This window comes from Aethina tumida, chromosome 2 (assembly GCF_024364675.1).
Source record: "Aethina tumida isolate Nest 87 chromosome 2, icAetTumi1.1, whole genome shotgun sequence".
Lineage (NCBI taxonomy): Eukaryota > Metazoa > Arthropoda > Insecta > Coleoptera > Nitidulidae > Aethina > Aethina tumida.
In genome coordinates, this window is record NC_065436.1 from 8655030 (window position 1) to 8677011 (window position 21982).

Below are 21982 nucleotides of genomic sequence, written 5' to 3' on the forward strand. Positions count from 1 at the left end.
CCAAATATTTATCCCTATTCTTGCAATTGATTGGACAGCCAATTTTAAAGATATCGACAGAATTTTATAGAATGATTTATGGTATACTTGATGCATCCGTACCAACTTCATTCATCATCGCATCATTTGCGATTAAAAAATTTAGCAGAATACGAAATACTGTAAAGTTTATGATTGAAGAACCTCACCAGCATTATTTTCGTCGCAACGAGGCCGCAATTGCCACTGATCCCAAGTCTTTCTGGAATTTCCTTCCTCAAAAATAAGGCGTAGGTCCCTTCATCGATTAAAACATTCATCGACCGATGTAAGAACAGGGATATATTATTTTCTTCAATATATTAAAGAAACGATGCCGTTAACTAATGTGTTTAAACACAATAACAATTTCAAATACAAATACAAAATTGTGATGGGTTGACTAAATGATCAAACTATCAATATTTTGCCATGACGGATAACAACCAGAATACCAGAAAACATGTAGGATCACGTTAATAATCAAGTTCGAGATAAAAATAATAAAATATAAACGAAACTTCACAGCAAATCATCGAGATGTATTGGAATTAAGCAAAGAAGTTATTATACAAAGTATTAATGTTAAATTTATTATTACTCATTTTTTCATTTCATTCAGCTCAATTTGGAAGTACATAAAATAATATTATTTTGACAATAGAGTATAAAACAAGATTAACAGATCACATAAACTAAAATAAAAAGTTGCTATAATAATTACTGCTATAGGTAAGAATGGAGTATTGAGCCCAACAGCGTCGGATTTATATTTAAAAAAAAATGTATTACCATTAATAACAGCTTAAAATATGAATAAAATTTAATAACGGAGTTATATGTTAATAAAATTATTATTATTTAATTTTTCTTTTTTATATTATTAGGGGAACCAGAAAGTAATGTCTCTTTCTTCAAAAAATATTAAACTATTTAGAAGTAAACAAGTCACAACAAACTTAAAGTGACTTTGGCACACCTTCGCCACAATGAGTTGACAAATGGCAATCAAATATATACATGTGAGAAAAAACCCCAAGACCTCACTCGACTCAGATCTTAATCATGAGTATTTTAAATCTTAGTATACAATTAGGGTTTATTCGAATTATCTTATAAATTTTGCGGTTGCATTTGTAACAAATTCAGATATTTTGAAACTTTCATTTTAAAATTTTTGGAAATATATGTACCGATTTCAATAATCTTTTATCAAGCTTGAAAATTTTCGAAAGATAAATAAAATTTTATTTTTAAAATAGAAAGAAACAGACGAAAATCAAATCAGATTATGTTTTAGGGCACTGTAATATAACTTTCAATGTACGTACGTACACATAAATACACATTTAATGGTATTACACGGATGCTCAAGAAAGCCAATTTACTGTGGTTAGTAAGAAATAGCACACATAGTAATGGTACACCTCTATCTAAAACATTATATTTTACATTTTACATAAAATAATTACGGAATAATCTTTCTATAAATATTAATTTTGTACCTAAGTCAAAATATTTCTACTTAAATTAAATTGTATACAAAATAAATGAGCAGTGTAGCTGGTTACAGAAGTAGTCCAAATTCAACGAGTTGTTTGAAATCTGTAACTCTTCAATTAATAAAACACATTTAATTCATCTAAATTTAATGGTTTTTGATGTTTTAATTGAGACTTCATGACATTTTTAATTGGATTTAGATCCGGACTTTGCGTTGGCCAATCGAGAACCTCAACATGATTATCTATTAACAAATTTCGAGTAAATTTGGATGCATGCATAAAAGTCCATGTAACTGGTAAATTATAGCCAAACCAAACTTTTATTTAGAAGACATTGAATGTATATTTAACATCTCATCCCATTCTTTTCAACTTGGATTTATTACTCCAGAGTACTCTTCGCCCAAAAACTGGAGAATAATTATTATAATTTTGTGCAAACTTAAGCGTTGTTCGAATATTCTTTTTTCATACCAGTGGTTTCTTTACTGAAATTACTGGTTTTGTTCATTCAGTTGACTTCTGATTGCTTTAAGGGATATAGTGATTCATTCATATTTGTTAATAATATTGTAAACCATATTTCGGTATCATCTTAAGCTTTTAACGATGCCAGCAATATTTAGATTTTAATTTTTCATGTTAATTATTATACCCATTTTTTTGGAGAGTAATGTTTCTTTCTTCCCACTGACAGGAAGTTATTCAGTAAAATAATATAAATCTTACTATTATGTGTATTGTTAAATAGAGCCACAATACGAAAATATATTTGATTTTGTTATTTCGTTGACCAAATCAGACTAATATAATATATGCGTTTAAAGTAGTATCTCCGTCTTTTATAAAATATGTGACAAAAAAGCAAAAAAAGGTATAGAATATTGAAATACATTTTTTATGATGACCGGATAAAATTTGAACCCCGGGGGGTAAATCGAGTTGATGAGTGCCCTGTTTAAATCCCTGCTCATTATTGATTAGTTTTCATTTAAAATTCAAAATTTCATTTTATAAATATAATTAGTTACTTGTCAATTATTTCCCAAACAATGAATTTAATAAGTGAGTCGAAGCACGTAGAAAACAGTCAAAACAGGGTGACAAACAGATTTAGTTTAAGTATTTGCATTGTAGATTAAAAATCAGTTCTTCAAATAAACATGTTATTTTGTTTATTAAATGTAGGGTAAGTAATTATATATTTTATTTATTTTATTTTCACATAAGACGTGTTAAGCCTTACAATGGTTAGTTTTATTATAAAACAGATTTCACTATTATTATTAATTAATTTTGTATAACTTTTTTGGTAACACATATTATTGTCTATTACATATGCATATGTTACGTTAATATTATATATTATTTAATACGGTATATTAATAATAAAATATTTGTATTGCGAGAATATGTATTTCCTTTCTATTATATTAACATAAGTATTATACAAAAGTAAGTGTATATATTTTAAAAGCGTATTCTTCGTATACATTGTGACCTCCGAGCTGCTTCCATCGAAGTGGACTCAGAAAAATAGATTTATTGAAATTGTAGCTGCAGATCAATCCTCATGCACTCACCTTTATATATTCTATTATTCATAAATACTATAAATTTAGTTTTGGAGGAGTTAGTATTGTATAAGGAGAAATTCTTTAACAACATTATCTTATTGGCCATGAAACATAATATTAATTTGTACCTACGTATGATTTTACCTTGTAATAAAATTATTTATGACAAGTATAGACAGCTTTTAATAAATTGATAATTACTATACGATACTATATGATACATATATAGTCATATCTTCTAGTAGATAAGTAGTAGTACGTATTTAATTTTTTTTCTATATTTTAAAAAATAATAGGTACTATAGAATTGATTACTACAGTAAATATTTTGTTAGTGCTAATAATATTAGAACCTTGAATAAGTTCTCGCTGTTTTAAAAGCTTTCTCCTATCTAGCATTTAAATTATTCGGAAAAACTATATGTCTTTTAAGGTTTTGTAGAATAGATCCATTCTTTATCATCTTCGCAAGAATGGAAGCGCTGCTTAACCACGTGAAATAGGTGAAAATCGGAAAGGATTATGTCAGATGAATACATCGAGTGAGGTGGACCTTTCTATTGAAACGTTTTCAGGAAGATTTTCACTGGTTTTGCAACATGAGTTCGAGCGTTGTCATGTAACAAAATCACTTTGTTGCATCTCTGTTCGTATAGCGCCATTTTTCTTTTAGAGTTTGACTCAAATGCATCAATTGAAGACGATAACTATATCCTGTATACGTCTCATTCGATTTGGGCAGCTCACAATAAATTACACCGTCCAGATCCCACGAAATGCAGAGAAGAAGCTTCGAACCATGAATATTTGGTTTTGCAGACGATGTTGATGCATGTCCGGGATTTCCCCACGATTGTATACTTTGGATTATCGTAGTGTATCCACTTTTCATCAGCAGTCACGATATGGTGCAAAAAACTTCTTCTTCTTTTCTACTGCTGAAGTAGTAGTTAACACGTGGCGACGTCTCTCGGGTTCAGATCATGCGACACCCAATGCCCTTGATTCTGGATCATTTCTAACACATTTAAACTTTTTGAAACTGTTGACTCATCTACTTCTAATGTTTTTCCAAGTTCTGACAGCGTCTGACATCGGTCTAGATTAAGTAATTTCTCCAATTATTTGTCTTAATTTTTTTTTCGGTGCACCAAAATTCTGGTTTTCTATATCCTCAAGTTCAATATCATTATTTTGGAAGCTTCGAAACCAGTCTCTAGATGTGACACCGGACAGCATTGTCTCCGATAGAATTCTGTGTACATCAGCTGCTTTCTTCTGAATAAAATAGTGCTTTAATAAACTGAAAGTGAAAAGTGGACCAGCATGCATTGAAATTTAAGCTTAGATACAGTCCTTGCAGTCCGGTACCATACTCCGGTCATAATACTATATTGAATAATAATTTAATAAGTAAAAAATCTATTACAAGACGTAAACTAGAGTCCACTTGAGAGGACTTCTAATATACCTCAGTAAAAGAATACTCTGTTGTTCTTACCAAGTTTTACTGTATCATAAACTGTTAATCACACATATTGAAACAAAATAAAATTGTTAAATTATGCAGAGTGGTACTGATATATTTAATGGCAAATCTTTCCATTGAGTTCTCAAAAAGATACTACAGCCGAGATTTCCTAAACTAAATAATATTCAGTGTCTAGAAAGTGAAAAGGAACCTACTAAAAATTTTGATAATGATAATTTTTTGAAAACTGTGATGGACACTTTGAAATAGCACTCTATTATATATTAAATCAATCTATGCAAAAATGAAGTATATGCTGTAGAAATAAATAATGAAGAGCAATTATTATTATATAATTATTATTAACAGGAATATTGGAAATGTGTATTCAAGAATAAGGTCACCAATTTGAACACCTTGTATTGTAGTTTGTTCTATGTCATCCTGTAGTTTATCAAAAAATACGTAAGGTGTTTCAACAAATGCAACTGTCTTACAAGCTGAAGAGTTGGATCTCTGAAATGTACTTAAATAATTAAAAAATGTGCCAATAGCTTAACTTCTATTAAAGCTCTTCAAATAATCTAAAATAATAGTTAATAATCTAAAACAAAACAAACTAAATCTAAAAAATAAAACCAATCTTATTTGGTGTATATAGACATATAATAACATATTTGTTTGTTGCTAAAATAAATTTAGTGTTTGATTTTATTAGGAATAGGAAATCTCCTGCAATTTTAAATTTATTGATATATTGATCATTTATTTTTTTATTTATTATATTGTATTTTATTTATCAGAAAATTAAAACAACTTTAAACTAGTATAAATCTTTTTTTAAAACATTCTTTCAGAAACAAAATTATTTATTTATAATTTTACTTTTTGCAAATTAAACATTAATTTCTTTTTATAGATTTAAATTACACTTTTTTAATAATGCATTCTATTATACATTAAACCTTTTCTACTTCATATTATTTTAGCAATTTTAATTTATTTAATTAAGGAATAAACATTAAATAAAAACAACTTTAAACTAGAATAACATTCTTTTGAAAACAAAACAATTTACTGATATTTATTTGTATTTAGTTCTATACTTTTATCATAAAGAATAAAGAATACTATTCCACATTTCCTATGACACTATTTGATTATCTCTAGTTTTGAAACAAAATATTACTCTAAAATTAAAGATGTTATGTTCTTTACTGACATATTTTCCATCTATATAACGTTATTACCAACATTATTTTAAATTTGTTTTATATTTATTTTACGGTAAATATTATTTTCCATGTACTTACCCTTGATAATTTTGCATAAATAAACGAATCGGGGAGTCTGGGATATTAGTAAAACCGAATGTCGACCAAATTCATCATGTTGAAACTATAAGTAGTATCGAGAACCATGGAAAAATAAAAACTTAGAACGTAATATGATGATAAAATGGATTAAAGGCGCAACGAATAAACCTTAGTCTGGTGGACTGAAGGTAGTACAGAAATGAGAATAAGAACAGTATTCATATTTTATGTAAATTTCCTACATTTGAATCCAAGGTTGCTATTTAAAATAAAATAAGTACTAATAATAAGGGAACGACAACCCTTCCATTGAAAAGAACCTCAGTGTCACATGAGTTTTTTTCTTTTTTATATAAATAGTATTTATGGAATATTGAATGTATACAATAATCAAATAATAAATTTTAGAAAAATGTGAATGGATGTATTTATTGAAAACTCTGTCATCACAGTGTCTTAGAAAGACAAAAAACTATTGTATACTTAGAATCTATTATTTCAAAACAAATTTTTAAAATTATTTTTAGTTTAAAGAGCATTAAATATTTACCAATAGTGACAATTATAGAATATGAAACGGGCAGAATAGCAACGCAACAAAAGGAGAGAAGATCAAAATAAAAATAATTGAAATATTTCTGTGAATACTGTATTTTTTTAACCAAAATTATATGTAAATAAATTTTCATTAAATATTATTTATTGAATTATTTGTAAATATTTTAAGAGATTTAATTTTTCAATAATTAAATAATTCTATTAATTGGAAAAAACGACTGTGTCCCAATGTTTTCTGTTTACCACAATATTTTTAAGACATAAATTGTTCGATAAAAAAACCATAGAATGCATTAATCAAAAATTATATTAAAGTTAATACATGCGGCCGTAATCAATTTACAATCATATTGAGGTTATCAGGTGTCAACTTATTAATGCCCCTACTTTCATTCACTTGCGTAAAAATATCCATATAAAGCATCTAATTTAAATTTATTACAACAATATTAATGTAAGAATATAATAATGATAACTGATAAAAATAACTTCATATTTAAATATGTTTAACTGCTGAAACCTTGAAATTGAACCGAAAGCCTATGTAATTAATATAACACGTTGTATATCTGATCTGCCTTTCTCTTATGTAGTGTATGAAAAGAGACTATTGTTGAGAACGAAACTTTCCAAACGAGATTTGTTATATTTTTGATGTGTTCGTTATAATAGGAAAATAGAGAAATAGACACATAAATTAAATTACACTGGTCTTCAACAAAATCCTCCTTTAAATACCAATATGATAAATATTAGGATTTAAACATGCTGAATCCAAATTTGCTTACGATTTTTCACTATCACGTTTATATATTTCATTTTTTTGTATTTTTTGTCGGTGCTTTATTTAGTTCGATCGCATTTGTAAAATTGACCAAGAAGAGCATCCTCGAAGTCTAGAGTCAAAGATTAAAAATTTAATTCAAAGTAAATAAATATTTATATAACCACTTCATATAAAGTTAGGTCTGTAAACCCATGGACAAAGGAGGCAAAGGTTTTCAATATCTTAAAACCAAATTTCCACGAATAAACGCAAAATTGAAAGAACCATGTTGAATGAGGCTGAAAACGAAGCATAGATGGATATATATATAAAAAAAGAAAAGTGAGAACTACTAGGAAATCAGAAAACTTTTCTTCGTATACAGCTTTGAAATGCAATAGGTTCCTTAAAATTTATTTTTGACACTCACACTGAGAGAGCTGTATTAGATGAATACGGTGAAAGGTTTCATCAGATGTATTACACCTAGGGAGGCATTACAACGGGAAATCGCCAGGAAAATCCGATAGAAAATATGAAAATAAAGAAAACTACAAAGTTAAATACTATTAACAACTAGTAAATAAATTATTTAATGATTTTTGATGTTTTAACATATAACAGATTTTACGTGCCTAATATTATATTAGGTCCAAAATATGTAATTTAAATTTAAATTAATTGAAAAATATTAACAATCTGTTAACAAACAGATTGATGATTACAATTAGATCAATTATGTTAAGTTATGGAAGTTTTACATTACCTTTTTACGAGACACTAAATACGGAAAGTCATCAAATATTTCGTCGTATTTAATGTTATTCATTAGCTTTAGCCTTTCTTGACTTAAAATAGATGGTAGATAGTTTCTCATCCGCTTTAAGCAAGAAAAGCTTCTCTCATCGAAATTCGATGATGTACAAAGAGCCATTCGATGTACTATGTCCAAGTTTAGTAAAATGTTCTCCAAAATCTATTTTCATAGGAATGTAGATATCCAGAATCTGATTTTATAAATATTTTTTCAGAAGAAAAGAGGCATTGAAAGTGTACACATTCGTGAACTTACAACCAGTTTCTAAATTAATTTAAAAAATTCAGTATGCTGTATGTTACTAAAATATTGTAATTTTCGAGTCATGTTTTCTTAGCGCAAATAATAATATATATTTTTTTTTCTGAAAGGTAAAAAAAATTTTTGAACGAAATTTGCCGCCCTACTCAGCCTGTTGGTAAATTCGCCTCTGATTATATTCTTTCAAACTTTTGGTACTGTTGAAAACTACAAAATATTATTATTATATTACCATCATAAAATTACATTTTTTCTATTTACAAGCTGTTTATGTTGCCTTTAAAATAAACTATTATCCGCATTATAATACACAAATGAAAGGAAATAAAACAATATAGGCATGATGACTAAGCTGACTTTTATCGAAGACTTCAGCTTCTTTTTACTGTTCAAATAAATGAAAAATTATTAACATATAATTAGAAAACGCAACAGCACCTTCAAGTCATTGATATGAATATGAACCGATACATCCGTCTTCGTATTCAAATTGAAATTGTTTGTAACATTATTTTATTTTAAATTTGTACTATTGTTTTACTTTCTCACGTATTTATATTTTTCAATTCATTATTGTAATAACCATCGCTAAAAACACATCACAATGAATATCGTTTAAAAGAATAATAAACTGGTGAAAACATACTTCAAGTGTTTTAGTTATAACTATATAAAATACAAATGATTATTAATTTCCATTAAAAATTGAATTTAACATTTGTATTTTGAATGTTTGTGATACAGTGGGGCTCAGAAAAATAGCACAAAATTTTAAATTATTTGATTTAAAATTTTGTGTTTTATAAAATATTTTATAAAACGATTTAAAAAAAATTAAAATTGGCAGTTATAGAGACTGCCGATATAAGTGAAAACTTAGATCTTTTAGTATTAAAATTTTAATTTAATAATGTTTGAATTAAATTGATTTTCATCTATTGACACTCCGAGCACCAATTATATGCATGTTTATATGTTTTTTTGTTATTTAAATATACTACAGGCTGTACAAGATCATGACAAAATATAAATACAATTTAATTGAAATAACAATTAATATACAATCATATTATTTATGGATGGTTTTGTATTTACTTAAATTTCAATGTACTTGATTTTAAACATTATTTTAATTGTTTGTTTCATTGTTATTATTAATTTCAAAAATATTTAGTCTATTTGTACTTTCAATTATTTCATTTTGTTCTAAAAAAGATGCAATAGGCTTATGGTAACTAAAGTAACGAATGAAAATGTTTGATTCAAATTTATCTAAGTATCGCGTAAAAACGACATCGATTTTCGTTTTATATTTTGTAGTACTGCATGGCCATTCAAATAATAATCAAACAAAAACACTATTTTAACAATGCACAGTATATACACGTTGAACTTTTCAGTATACGTCAGTTGTAAAGCTACAGATATATTGCTATAAGCATGTCGGTGACACGAACACACGAGATTTCACTCATCCAAAAAGTGTCCACAGCACACAGCACAATGCGCGTGCGCCAGTCATGAGCATGTCGGTGACGCGAATTTTCGTCTACCAAAAAGTGCCCAACGCGGCTACAGAAGTTTTCAAAATATTTTAATATTCTATACTTTTTTGTGTTTTTTTGTTAGATAATTTATAAATGTCGAAGATATTTATTTAAACGCATATATTAGTCTGAATTTGTTCGCCAAAGAAATAGCACATTCATATACCGGATGATATAGAACAAACTAGAATGCATAGTACTATGCAATAGTATACCAAAAAGTAATAAAAAATGTCTGATTACGTTTTGTTTTTTTATAGGCTTTTATTAAATATTTAATTAAACAATATTATATTACTTAACTATTAAATCTATAAATAAAAAAATTCATTATCCTGTAACAATATTGTATTACTTATACTATTAAATCTATAAATAAAAAACTTGAAATAAAAATCGGGCATTATGATATAGAATTTTTTTTAGTATTTTTTGGTTCTCTACTGCGTGGTGCTATGCTTTGTAGTTTGTTCTATATCACCCTGTATATTTACGTTTTGAGGCACTATTTAACAATACTCTTAATTGTAAGAATTTATTATAATTCTATTCTTCTTATTCTATTGTAGCAAATATCTTCTCTACTCTTTTGAAATAAGTAAAATGAACAGCAAAATAATTTATTAATTTCTGTACTTGTAAATCTGTAGAACCAAAATATATTAAATTCTTGGTTTCTTTGTCACGTACTTGTTATTCATATTAGGAATTGGACGGTTTTATTCTTAATTCAAACATTACTTATATGTTATTAATAAATTCATTTGTGTTATTAAATAATCGTAATAAACAAGAAATACAGTATTAAAAACCTCTCCACAACTGAATCCACCAGACACACACACGATCAAGTAGTTTTTGAAACTGAAGAATCGGCAATTTGAAGTTATCTCATTGGTTAGAGGCACGCCTCAATTCCCCTACCATCGAAGCGATAACCTTACAAGGCATGCGCGAATGTTGGAACCAAATGAAATAATCAAGATTTACTAATGAAACGAATTGGCGAGAAGAAACACATTGGAGAACTTGTGCTCAAATTATCATTCAAATTTAATTATCGGTTTTACAACATACTACTCTTCTACGTTTGTTTAAATATCAAGATAAATTCTACTTTAAAAAGTAAAAATATAAAAACATTTCTATAGGTGAGGCACCGCCACACCTGCCTCATCTGAGTGGCCGTTGTTTAACTGTAGAGAATAAAAATTGGTTTGGGGTACCTTTCCTTGGCTTGGTATAGAACTATTACAAAAAATGATTAGTAAATTGAACCGTTTCGTACATAGAGACATCAAAAGTGAAGTAATGAAACCATTTCACAACGATAATTTATCAGTTGTTTAGATTTTTATGTATAGTTGGTTAAAAGACAATGTTCTAGATTGGCTGGCGTAAAGTCCGGATCTAAATACAACTGAAAATTTGCGTAGTCTCGATTAAATTAGCATAATGAATCAAATTTAGATAAATTGTGATTATTAATTTAAGATTGAGGAAATTTAATTTCAAACGATCATTACCAATATTCCATTGAATATTTGCTTCACCGTTTAGAACTAATTATAATGAACAAAGGGTGCTCAACAAAATATTAACAATTTTGTTAAAGTTATAAATTATTTAACAACGTTTTTTATCTAAAATCAAGATAAATAATGGTAGAAAGAATATAGAAGTAATTATTTTAAATAAAATATAAAATATTTTGATTGTATTTAATTAGAGATGTCCCTTTCCTAATTAACTTTGGGATCGTAGTGTGTACTATTTCTCTGGCCGCCACTGTAATTTTTTACTCTTTTTTCTGGCCACCACTGTAATTTTAATGAAAAGGTAAATATTTCTTCAAGGTTAACGTCAAAATTTGTAGACATCGGTTTATCACATATTTTTTTTTGTGTTCATATAGGAATAAACAAATTAACTGCTGTACCCGATGTTTATCGCATTTATTTTATTTTCAGCGTAACTCATTCATTTCTTTAAAATCGATGACGTCACGACTACGAGTGTTCCCGGAACTCTGTTCCGTACTTACGAGAAGATTTCATTCTGGTCGTTCTTTATTCTCTGATTTGTGTCACATTTATAAACACGGAACATCAAACAAATCATAAATCAGTCAAATAATTATTATTAAATCTGTTGTTCCGCCTTCTTTCTCTGAATGTTTATGGTCTGGTTGTAGTCTACGTCGTTGTTTGTTTATGACCCACAGATAGTACGAAATCTGGCCAGTGTCTGTGAATCACAAGTTTTCACAATAGTTAGATAAAGTATGTCAATTTATTGATTGTAAATAAAAATTAATAATGGCAGAGGCTACAAGTGACGAGACAAAGGCTGGAAACTCAAAAGAAAAAGGTAAACAATTCAGCAAGGAGTAGAAAAAGTAAACATTGCATTTTATTTTTAAGGTGACCCTATTGAATGTGCTGTTTGTTTACAACCTTGCATACATCCCGCCCAACTTCCTTGTGGTCACATTTTTTGCTTCTTGTGTGTGAAGGGATTTGCTAATCAGAGCAAGAAATGTGCAATGTGTCGACAAGAAATACCGAGAGATTTCATAGAACAACCCATCCTTCTACATTCCGCCACAGAAGAGACAACAGATTCATTTGATGGAGGCTACCAGTGGTTTTATGAAGGAAGAAATGGTAAGTCTGTGTTCGATGTAAAATCAATTTTAATTAACCTAAATTTAAGGTTGGTGGAGATATGACCCTAGAACTAGTGAAGATATAGAAGAAGCATTTAAATTACAATACACACAGTTTGAAATTCTAATTTGTGGTGAAACTTACATTATTGACTTTCAACATAAATTTCAATATCCAAAAAGTTGTCCTAGTAGAAAAAGATATATTAGGCATGACAAGATTGAAAATTTAACTGTAAAGGGTGTTGCAGGTTTGAGATGAAATTCATATTCCAAATTTGACCAAAAGTATTTTGAAGAATGTGATGACATTATGTTAGATTATAAAGTTGTATTATTTTCTCTAAGAGAAGTAAATCCTATTATAATAAAATAACTTATTTTTACTTAATAAAGGGTCATTAAAAATTAAAGTCTATTAATTGTGCTTCTAGTTTAAGTGTAATTAGTTATAATGAAATATTTTCCATATTATTACACAATAAATAATTTTGAATTTTATTACCCAAAATGGACAGTAGTATCTTTGTGTATCAGAATAAAAAAGGCAGTCTCTCATTACTGAACCAAGGAGGTGCCTTTTTTAGCTAGCTAATACAACAAATTGTGTTAGATTAGCTAGCTTAGCCATAAATGTAAGTAAAACTATATATAACCAGTATAAAACACTATTTTTGTCCAGTTAAATTTCATTTGATGTGTGTATTAATTGCTTCATTGAATAAGTCCAAACTTTATTTAGATGATTTGTATTGGTTAAATAAGATTATACTTGCAGGTTGGTGGCAGTACGACGAAAGGACGAGTAATGAGTTGGAATCGTCTTATAAAAATGGAGAGAAAACATGTGAACTATTAATTGCTGGATTTTTATATATAATCGATTTAGAAAATATGCTTCAACTCCGCAGAAACGATCCTTCTCGAAGAAGGAAAATAAAGCGAGACTCTGCCAATATACCAAGAAAAGGTAAATATTCACTTACATGTGACACTTAGTGATTAAAATTATTATTCAATAAAAATCATTTTTATATGAAACATTTAAAACTGTTAATTTACTTTAAAATTTAATAAATTCCTTTAGTTATTTGTTAAAATTAATAAATTAATTTAAAAACTAGTTATTTATCAAGAAACAAATTTTGCAGGTATTGCAGGATTACGCACTAAAAATGAAATTTCCAATGTGGTTACTACTGCATCAACGGAAATCCATGTGAACCATATTAGGCCTAACAGTCCGGTTGAAGGAAGGACAGATAATATAGTACCTATTACCCCATCAAACACTCCACAGAGTCCCACAAGTGGTCGTGAATCCCCTCACCAAGAAGAAGATTTACAAGCAACTGTGGAAAGGATAAGTTCATTGCGATTGAGTGCCAGCCCTACAAGAAGCAACGCCGAAGACAGCGAAGAGGTTCAACCTAGCAGGTCTTCCAGAAGTTTGTATTACAGACACAGAAGTGTTGACTAATGTAGTTATTTTGTATTATAATTATATTTTATTTAAAAAATACAATACTTTTTTTAAATGCAACTATTGCGACAAAACAACAGGGTATATTTAAAATTGGATGATTAACATAGTATATTTTCTTTATTAAGAATAATACCACATTTCTAGTATAAAATATTTATTTCTAATTAACATATGACATACAAAGATGTACCAGAAAATACTGATGTCATTTCAAATTTTAACAAAACCTTAAAAAATTTTAGGTGTTTTAAACAACAAAATAATACAATAAATAATATATAATATATATATATATGTAACAACTGAGGTTTAAACAATATTTGTAGATAAAATTATTTATTTACAGTGAATACTTTAAAATTTGATGCACAAAGAAGATTAAGATAAATAAAATATTTTATTTAAAATACTGCAAATAAGAAGTATATATCTTTTTATGTAACGTAGTTTTTTGTTAGGCATCTGGAGAAGTGCCCTCATACTTTGTCTTTATTATTATATAAAATATTTGATAAATACATTCTCTAGATTTATTTACTTCTGCGTGCAAAAACATACCAGTTTATACAACTCATTAAAATTAATAACAAATCACATAAAATGATAGAGGCTTTCTGATATTATGGCTGATTCTTTGGTAGTTTCATTTAATTAAGAAATTTTAATTAAAAATTATATATAAAAACAATTTATAATATACTCTATTAGTTTATTTCAAATGAAAGCCTTTCATTTTATAATTTATCATAAACTATTTAAAAAATCATAATGAAAGAAAGAGTATTATAAAGTTATCATAAAATATGAAATCTAGTAGAATTATTATCTATATAATAAAAACATTTTATATCACTTATATTACAATTTTCATTCTTTCCAGGAATGATCTTAATTCTTCAATTTATCAATTTTGACATTTACTTCAATGAAATGTCTATACTTTGGGATCTTTAAAAATATATTAAATTACCCTAAAATTAAGTTAATTTAAATAAATAATAATAAAACATTACGTTTCCATTTTTAATTAATGGTTATTACAGGTACTATGAGACTGGTTTGCAGAAATCTATTGTTGAATTACATAACACAAAAAGTCAATGAAATTAAATGCAAGACGTATTCGATGGTGTCACCGTTGTTAAAAGAGATATTGTCAACAATTTTTGCACATCTTTCATGAATCAAGTCGGAAATTACCAAAACATGGGTACTTGTAGACTAATTATGCTTCTGCTAGAGTTCATCATGCTGCTGACTACTTTTTCTCTTCCATATCCACTGAATTGCCTTGTTCACATTTAATAATACCCAAGGAAAGAGGCCAGCTCCTTTTACTACTCTGCCACACATAAATTTTATGTAATCAGTATGATTAGTTAAGGAAAATGCAATTAAATAAACATTGACAAAATATCAATTCCAATTAAAAAATTATACTCGAAATAAATTTAATAAATGTAGGGAATTATTATTTTAAATTAAATATTTAAATACATTTTCTAGGATATTCAATTAAAGTTGATACATTGTCTTATTAAATAAATATGGCACAGTAAGAGATGAACTGAAAAAGAAGTTTCGCAATTAAATCATTAAAGTAATATAAAAAAGGATATTATATTGTCCATGGCGGATGTCCTCCATTGATATATAAAACATACATGAATCCATCTTTACATTTACCTTTTATCGAATAGTAGTATGGTAAAAAGTTATGTAATTTAAATCTAAAACAAAAAAACATGTATAATTCAATCAAAGGTAAATAAACACATTTCAAGACGCTTGAAGCTGTGACTAATACAAGACTAAATGTACAATCAGATTAAGTTATTTTAAAAAAATATTTTCTCAATGATATATTTTTCTGTGTATATGTAGTCTACAAAATTTCGTGTAACTCCTTCAAAATAATATAATATATGCAGAAAAATTTACCATTGAGAAGATGTATACTATCTTTTTATTTTCATACTTCCTGCGTTCGTAAAACATGATGGCAGCCGAATTTGTCGTTAGCACATGTAAAAACACGGCCTTCACTCGTTTTCTCTCAGGGGTGGTCAAGTGGCGGAGAAGCGAATCTAATAATAAAGTGGCGATGCCATTTCGTCTGTATTGTTTTAACACTCCTAGTGAGAGAATATAGGCGATATCGGAGTCGGCAATTGACTTGGCCAAGATGCCAGCATCTTCGTCATTCAGATTGGCGTGTGGTTTTATCTCCGCCACAATAAGTCCGATTATTGTTTGATTATAGACGGCAGCCAATGAATAGAATCGGCTAAAAATCGAATTATTTTAGTTTATTACTTAATTATTCTTATGTATTATAAAATATTTCAAATAGTATAAATAAGCAGTGGCGACTCCTGAGGTTTGAGTCTGGTGAGGCACATTGTATAGAACAAAAAAATACATATTTTATTATTTATGCATAGTTAAAAACATATAGTTCGAATGATCATTACTTTTGTCATGTAAATTTAGTCCACGAGATGTTTCAAATTACAAAAGCTCTTTTTATACCATTTGGTACCCTTTGAATTTAAAACACATGGTCAACAAAGTGATTTATTCATTATTATACTTCCCGTAGCCAATTTTTTGTTATCTTGTATTTGTTAAAGGATTCAAATTAAAAATTTGTCGGTTTAGTTATTTAGCAAAGAGATGCAGTATTAACCTTTCCACAACTAAATCCATCTGACTAGCACACAATCAAGTAATTTTTGTAGCTGAAAAATCAGCAATGTTCAAGAACTTTTTGTCAGTATTTGGAGGCACGCCTCAACTCCCTTACCACTGAAAAAATAGGCCGACCTTATTTAAAAATGATTTTGGAGAAGTTACGCACAAAATGTTTATTGAAATTTAGTATAAAACTGTTATAACTTGTCAGTTATAACATATTACTCTTCTAGCTTTGTTTAAATATTAAGTTATAATCTATTTTAAGGAATAAAAATAAAAATATGTATTTTTTAATATTAATATTATATTAATAAAATAATTTTTATAGGTGGGGTACTGCCTCACCCGCCTCATCTGAAAAGCCGCCATTGACAATAAATAAATATACATTTATAAATTAACATATTATAGGTGTTCTTAGTATATTCTGAATAGTTAAATAATAACAGTGGTGCTGTTTGTGATAATAATTAAGATAAGAGTATACCCAATATACATAATTTAAAAGCAATAGTCGTAGTAACCATTACATTGTTGATATCTTTAAAAAACTTCAGTTTATTTTACATTATATTTCAAGATGTTGATATTTTTATTAATTATGAATTGAATTTTTTATTTAAATTCAGAAGATTGAAATAACACTCAATAATTTGTCCTGTAAAACTTTTGGATTTCATCGTTTTTTTTTTACATAATTAATGTATGCTGACGTTTCTTATAATTATAAATTATTCATTCAAATAATTTGCATATATTTCTCGTTTTCTCACAAATACTTGCATAATTTTATTTTGCTTATTTTGATAACATGTGTAATACAGTAGTATGACTTTTTTAACATAAAAACAAAAGTCGAAATTAATGAACTCCTAATATAAATATATTTCCTGAATAATAACTTTATTTTATTGTAATTTTCGGATTATATATGGGTTTACACAAAATATTTATTTTTGAAATCTTATCTTCAAGAGGCTCAGTATTTAAATTTGAATTATTTTATATCTTATGTAAATACACTATGTACATATTAAAAATCAATTAATTGCAATTAAAATAATGTTGATTTGTGATACAACGGACGATTAAATATTTAATTGGGTTAAGTATTGCTGATATTAAATCATAGTGATTTATTATTAGCCCTCTGCTTTGAGTTTTACGAAAAATTTCTTGATATTTCTGATTTATTTGTCACAACCAACTTGGTAAAACAGAAGTCATCATATCATTTCTAAGCAAGAAACAATATACTTCTCAAAACTGTGATAACTTATACTGATTTGTAAATAAGATTATTTAGATTATTATTATTTATTTATATTAATTGCCCAAAAAATATAGATATAATTTTAGTTTATTAAACTTGTACTAAATTACTAAATTTATGAAATATTTAAATTCCACTTTGAGATTACATCTACATCTTTATATTGTATCCCACATTTCTGGTAGCTTTGCATCTGCGCCATTTAAACCAATAAAATTACCTCACCTTTGAACTTAATTAATTAAAGTAGTGTTATAAACACAACAGCAATTGAACCACATAAGTTTCCAATTCTTTGTTGGTGTGTTTTAAAGTTACATTGTGACAATTATGAGAATGTGAGAGGTAAAATTTTTATTTATTCAAAAAATGCTATAAAGACAATAAATATATAATTAATGCAAAATTAATAAGTTACTAATTTTAATATGTTGGAATAATCTCCTTGTATCATGATAATTAATTAAAATTATAATTTGAACAAAACCTCTATTCATAAATATTTAATCTTTTAAAGTTTATGTAATGTTATGTTAAGGAAACAGATATACTTGCCTATTGCTAGATGTGATTTCTTTATACCAGTAGAAAGGATATTCAATTGGAAACCAGTCTTGGCATAGTGCTCGAACCTCATCTAAGTCATCGGGACACAAAAATCGAAGTTGCACATCAGCTAATGAGTACAGGGGTATATGCCTCTCATCCATTATGCAGCTTCCATTTGAGTGTTTTGCATTTGACTGATACCTTTAAAATGACAGAAGACTGCTTCATATTAATTCTTGGAATGTAGTTTAATTAAAATGTAAGGTTAAAACATACATACCAATTTATTCCTGCCATATAGCTTAATTCTAGCAGGAACGGATTTTAAATTTCATTTTATCACATAAGAATTTGCAGTATTTAAAATAATGTGTCATTATTATCTGTACGGAGCCATTTGTTTTATATTTATATCAAAATCAAAAATACTAGTTGTTAAATTTGACGTTTATACCATAGAATATAAATCCTAGATTTTCCAGGTAAGGGATACTTTTTCCTATGGAAATTATATTACATGCGAAACAGTGCGTAAATATAACCTACAAAATTTAACCTTAATTTGCAATCGGCGTGAACCATTAATATTCACAAAGTTCATATAAAATGCTTTCAAATCCACAAGGTTTCCAAGGTAAGTGTTCATTACTTGTATTATTTTATCTAGAATAATTTACAACTATTTTTTAGTGTTGCCATTGAGATATTCCGCCTCAAGTTCAAGTAGTCACCAAATCTATTTTAAAGAACACTCAGTTAGAAATCAAGATGAAACCAAACCTCCTGGAAGAACGTTATTTGTTTTAAATATACCACCATATGTTACAGAGGATAGTTTAAAAGAAGTGTTTTCTGTTGCTGGAAAAATTCAAAATATTTCATTACAAAGTTCTACAAATGTTGAGGAAAACAAATCAAACAATGGTTTTAAATTAGGATATATTGTATTTAAAAAACGTGACGACTTACTAAAAGCATTAAAACTTAATAATCTTAAGCCATTGTCTACAGAAACATGTGTTTTAAAAACAGGTTTGAGTAAATGGAAAGAACAGTATAATTCATCAATTTGTGGCAGTAAAGAGCTTTCAAAAGAAATTAACAATTATTTGCAGAAACTTGAAAAATTGGAGAAACAAAATCAAAAGAAAACTGAAGTAGATGAAGATGGATGGACTGTTGTTACCAAAAAGGGAAGAAACCCTGGTGTATCTCGTAAGGAAAGTGTAGAACTGAAATTGAAAGAAAAAATGGTACAAAAAACAAAGAAGAAAGAGTTACAAAACTTCTACACTTTCCAAATTCGTGAATCAAAAATGAAAAATATTGCCACTCTTCGTAAGAATTATGAAGAAGCTAAGAAAAAAGTAAATGCCATGAAGACTGCAAGAAGATTTAAACCTTATTAAGACAATTTAACTTTTTTTTACAACTGTTGTGACACCTTAAAATGTATGTTTTATTGTATAATTTTTTATTAAATAAAAAAATGTGTTTTATATCCTTTTTGTGTATGCATCAACAAAATTTAAAGTTGTTTTCATATATAGTAACATGTTGACATTGACCATAGAAATATAATATAATAATAAAATAAATAGTAAAAAAGGTTAAATAATAGTAGAAGGAATAGATTTTGGAATTTATTTAAATGAACACATGAAATTTTAATTTCTTATATAAAAAAAATTAATTAATAGTAAAAAGTTTTATAATTACATTGCTATTGTTTATTTGTCTGCTTTATAAAAAGTTGTGAATTTATTAAAAAAATAATTTCAATTTATACAATCAATAAATAAATTACAAAATAAAATTTCCTTAATCTTTTACTCTTCTTTTCCATAATTTATTCTGGTTATAATTTGTGAACTAAAAATAATGTAATAAATATAACTTCAATTACCACATACATTTTTAATAAAAGTAAACTCCAACTGTAAAATAATTTATTTAATTTGTTTATGAGTGTTTATAACAATACTTAACAACTTATTATAAGGCAACTGCTGCAGCTGCATCATGAGATCATCTATATGTCCATACACAACTTTAACTGAAAGAGCCACTTGAATTGCCTGGGAGTATCTGTCCAAAGCTAGTTGTAATTTCTTATCCTGGGTAATCATAGGCATTTCTAAACCATTTTTCTTTAAATCATTGACATAAAGCATAATATAATTTATAGGAATTGTTGTATGCTGAGCATAAATTGCTTTGGGAGGAACTGTGTGTGGAATTTCAGAGATGCTATTAAGCAATGCCAAATGTAAATGAGAATATAATTCCGATTCTTGATCATACAAGGGGGCTAAAATACACCATCTCAACAATCCTGCAATTGGTGTTGTCACTTCCATGGCAATAGCCCCTGGTGGTAGAGCAGCTTGCTTTTGTTGTGCAGCTATACATAATGAGCTGTTTTCTGAAATCTGAATAAACTAATTATAAGTATAATTAATTGCTTATTTGTCACTTACCCACATAGTTATGACTTCTAATAATACTTTTGGAGGAAACATATTTTCCTTTTTATCTAAGTAAAAATTTTCAGCAACTGCTGTTAAAAAGTTAGCTGTGAATTGAGGTGATATATCAGGCAAATTCTTCAGTCTTTCTATGGCATTAGGTATGAGATGAAAGTAATCATGTACTAAAACATCTGCTAATTTACAGCTGTTAACTGATAAGCAGCCCAATTGTTGCATCCATGTACTAGCTGATATTAGTATAACTGGAGATGGTATTCCCACACCAATTGAAATCAATTTACTTAAAATGTTTGATCTTAACATTGCTGTTGTCCCACTGAACAGTGATAAAAATACTGTGTTTCTGGCAGCTTCATTTGAAAAACCGTTAAAGAATTCATATAGTATTTCCAATAATTGTAATTCCTGTAGTGGTGTTATTGGTTGTGGCCGTTTATTTCCTCTTCGATCAACTTCATAAAATATGAATTCAGCCATTAAATCCAGTGCTAAATCCATATGTTTTATGCTGGTTATGCGACCACATATTAATTCAACTGTAATAGAGTACAAGTTTATATAAAATATTTATGATAATTAATTGATCTTACCTATTTTGTTAAGAGCTTCTTTGGCACACTGTGGATATTCAACTTTTCTTAAAGATTGTTTTAAATTCACATCTGATGCAGCAGACATATTAAATAATTTATTTCAACAATAATAAAAAATTAAAGTTGTTTAGAACATTACAAATCACATTTATTTACTAATAGTAAAGCGTTGGGTCAACATATAAAATAATTAACTTATTTTCTTTACTGTTTTAGTTGATATTTCGTGTCTGCAAATCGAATCACCCACAATTCTAATTAAAACTTGATTCTCACTGGTTATGTGAAGTTTTGTCTATTTGTCCCAAGAACAAAATTTACAGAAATATTTTTCTGATAATAAACAACTACTATAACCTAGAAAAGAATATAACCTAAATGTTATCAT

The 21982-nt window shown here is 27.6% G+C and overlaps 4 protein-coding genes across 5 annotated transcripts; 2 read left to right on the forward strand and 2 right to left on the reverse strand.

Moving 5' to 3' along the window:
* The first annotated feature begins 11761 nt into the window (after window positions 1-11761).
* On the forward strand, window positions 11762-14096 carry LOC109607225 (E3 ubiquitin-protein ligase rnf146). Its single transcript, XM_020023743.2, has 4 exons — window positions 11762-12206; window positions 12260-12502; window positions 13283-13474; window positions 13656-14096. The coding sequence occupies exons 1-4, from the start codon at window positions 12155-12157 to the stop codon at window positions 13982-13984; spliced, it is 816 nt and encodes a 271-aa protein (XP_019879302.1). The 5' UTR covers window positions 11762-12154; the 3' UTR covers window positions 13985-14096.
* A 903-nt stretch (window positions 14097-14999) lies between these two features.
* Window positions 15000-18989, reverse strand: LOC109599772 (N-alpha-acetyltransferase 60). 2 transcript variants are annotated; one of them, XM_020015798.2, is made up of 5 exons: window positions 18790-18989; window positions 18516-18710; window positions 15969-16277; window positions 15610-15720; window positions 15000-15359 (listed from the first exon to the last, which is right to left on the reverse strand). In XM_020015798.2, exons 1-5 carry the CDS (start codon window positions 18804-18806, stop codon window positions 15227-15229), a joined length of 765 nt encoding a protein of 254 aa, XP_019871357.1. In that variant the 5' UTR covers window positions 18807-18989; the 3' UTR covers window positions 15000-15226. The 2 variants fall into 2 exon arrangements, with proteins under 2 accessions (XP_019871357.1, XP_019871359.1); XM_020015800.2 differs by having other exon boundaries at window positions 18516-18728.
* A 12-nt stretch (window positions 18990-19001) lies between these two features.
* LOC109599773 (ribosomal RNA-processing protein 7 homolog A) lies at window positions 19002-20010 on the forward strand. The gene is made up of 2 exons (XM_020015801.2): window positions 19002-19143; window positions 19200-20010. The coding sequence occupies exons 1-2, from the start codon at window positions 19116-19118 to the stop codon at window positions 19916-19918; spliced, it is 747 nt and encodes a 248-aa protein (XP_019871360.1). The 5' UTR covers window positions 19002-19115; the 3' UTR covers window positions 19919-20010.
* Window positions 20011-20444: 434 nt separating this feature from the next.
* On the reverse strand, window positions 20445-21731 carry LOC109599776 (integrator complex subunit 15). Its single transcript, XM_020015804.2, has 3 exons — window positions 21592-21731; window positions 20990-21537; window positions 20445-20941 (listed from the first exon to the last, which is right to left on the reverse strand). Exons 1-3 carry the CDS (start codon window positions 21677-21679, stop codon window positions 20459-20461), a joined length of 1119 nt encoding a protein of 372 aa, XP_019871363.1. The 5' UTR covers window positions 21680-21731; the 3' UTR covers window positions 20445-20458.
* Window positions 21732-21982: the final 251 nt, after the last annotated feature.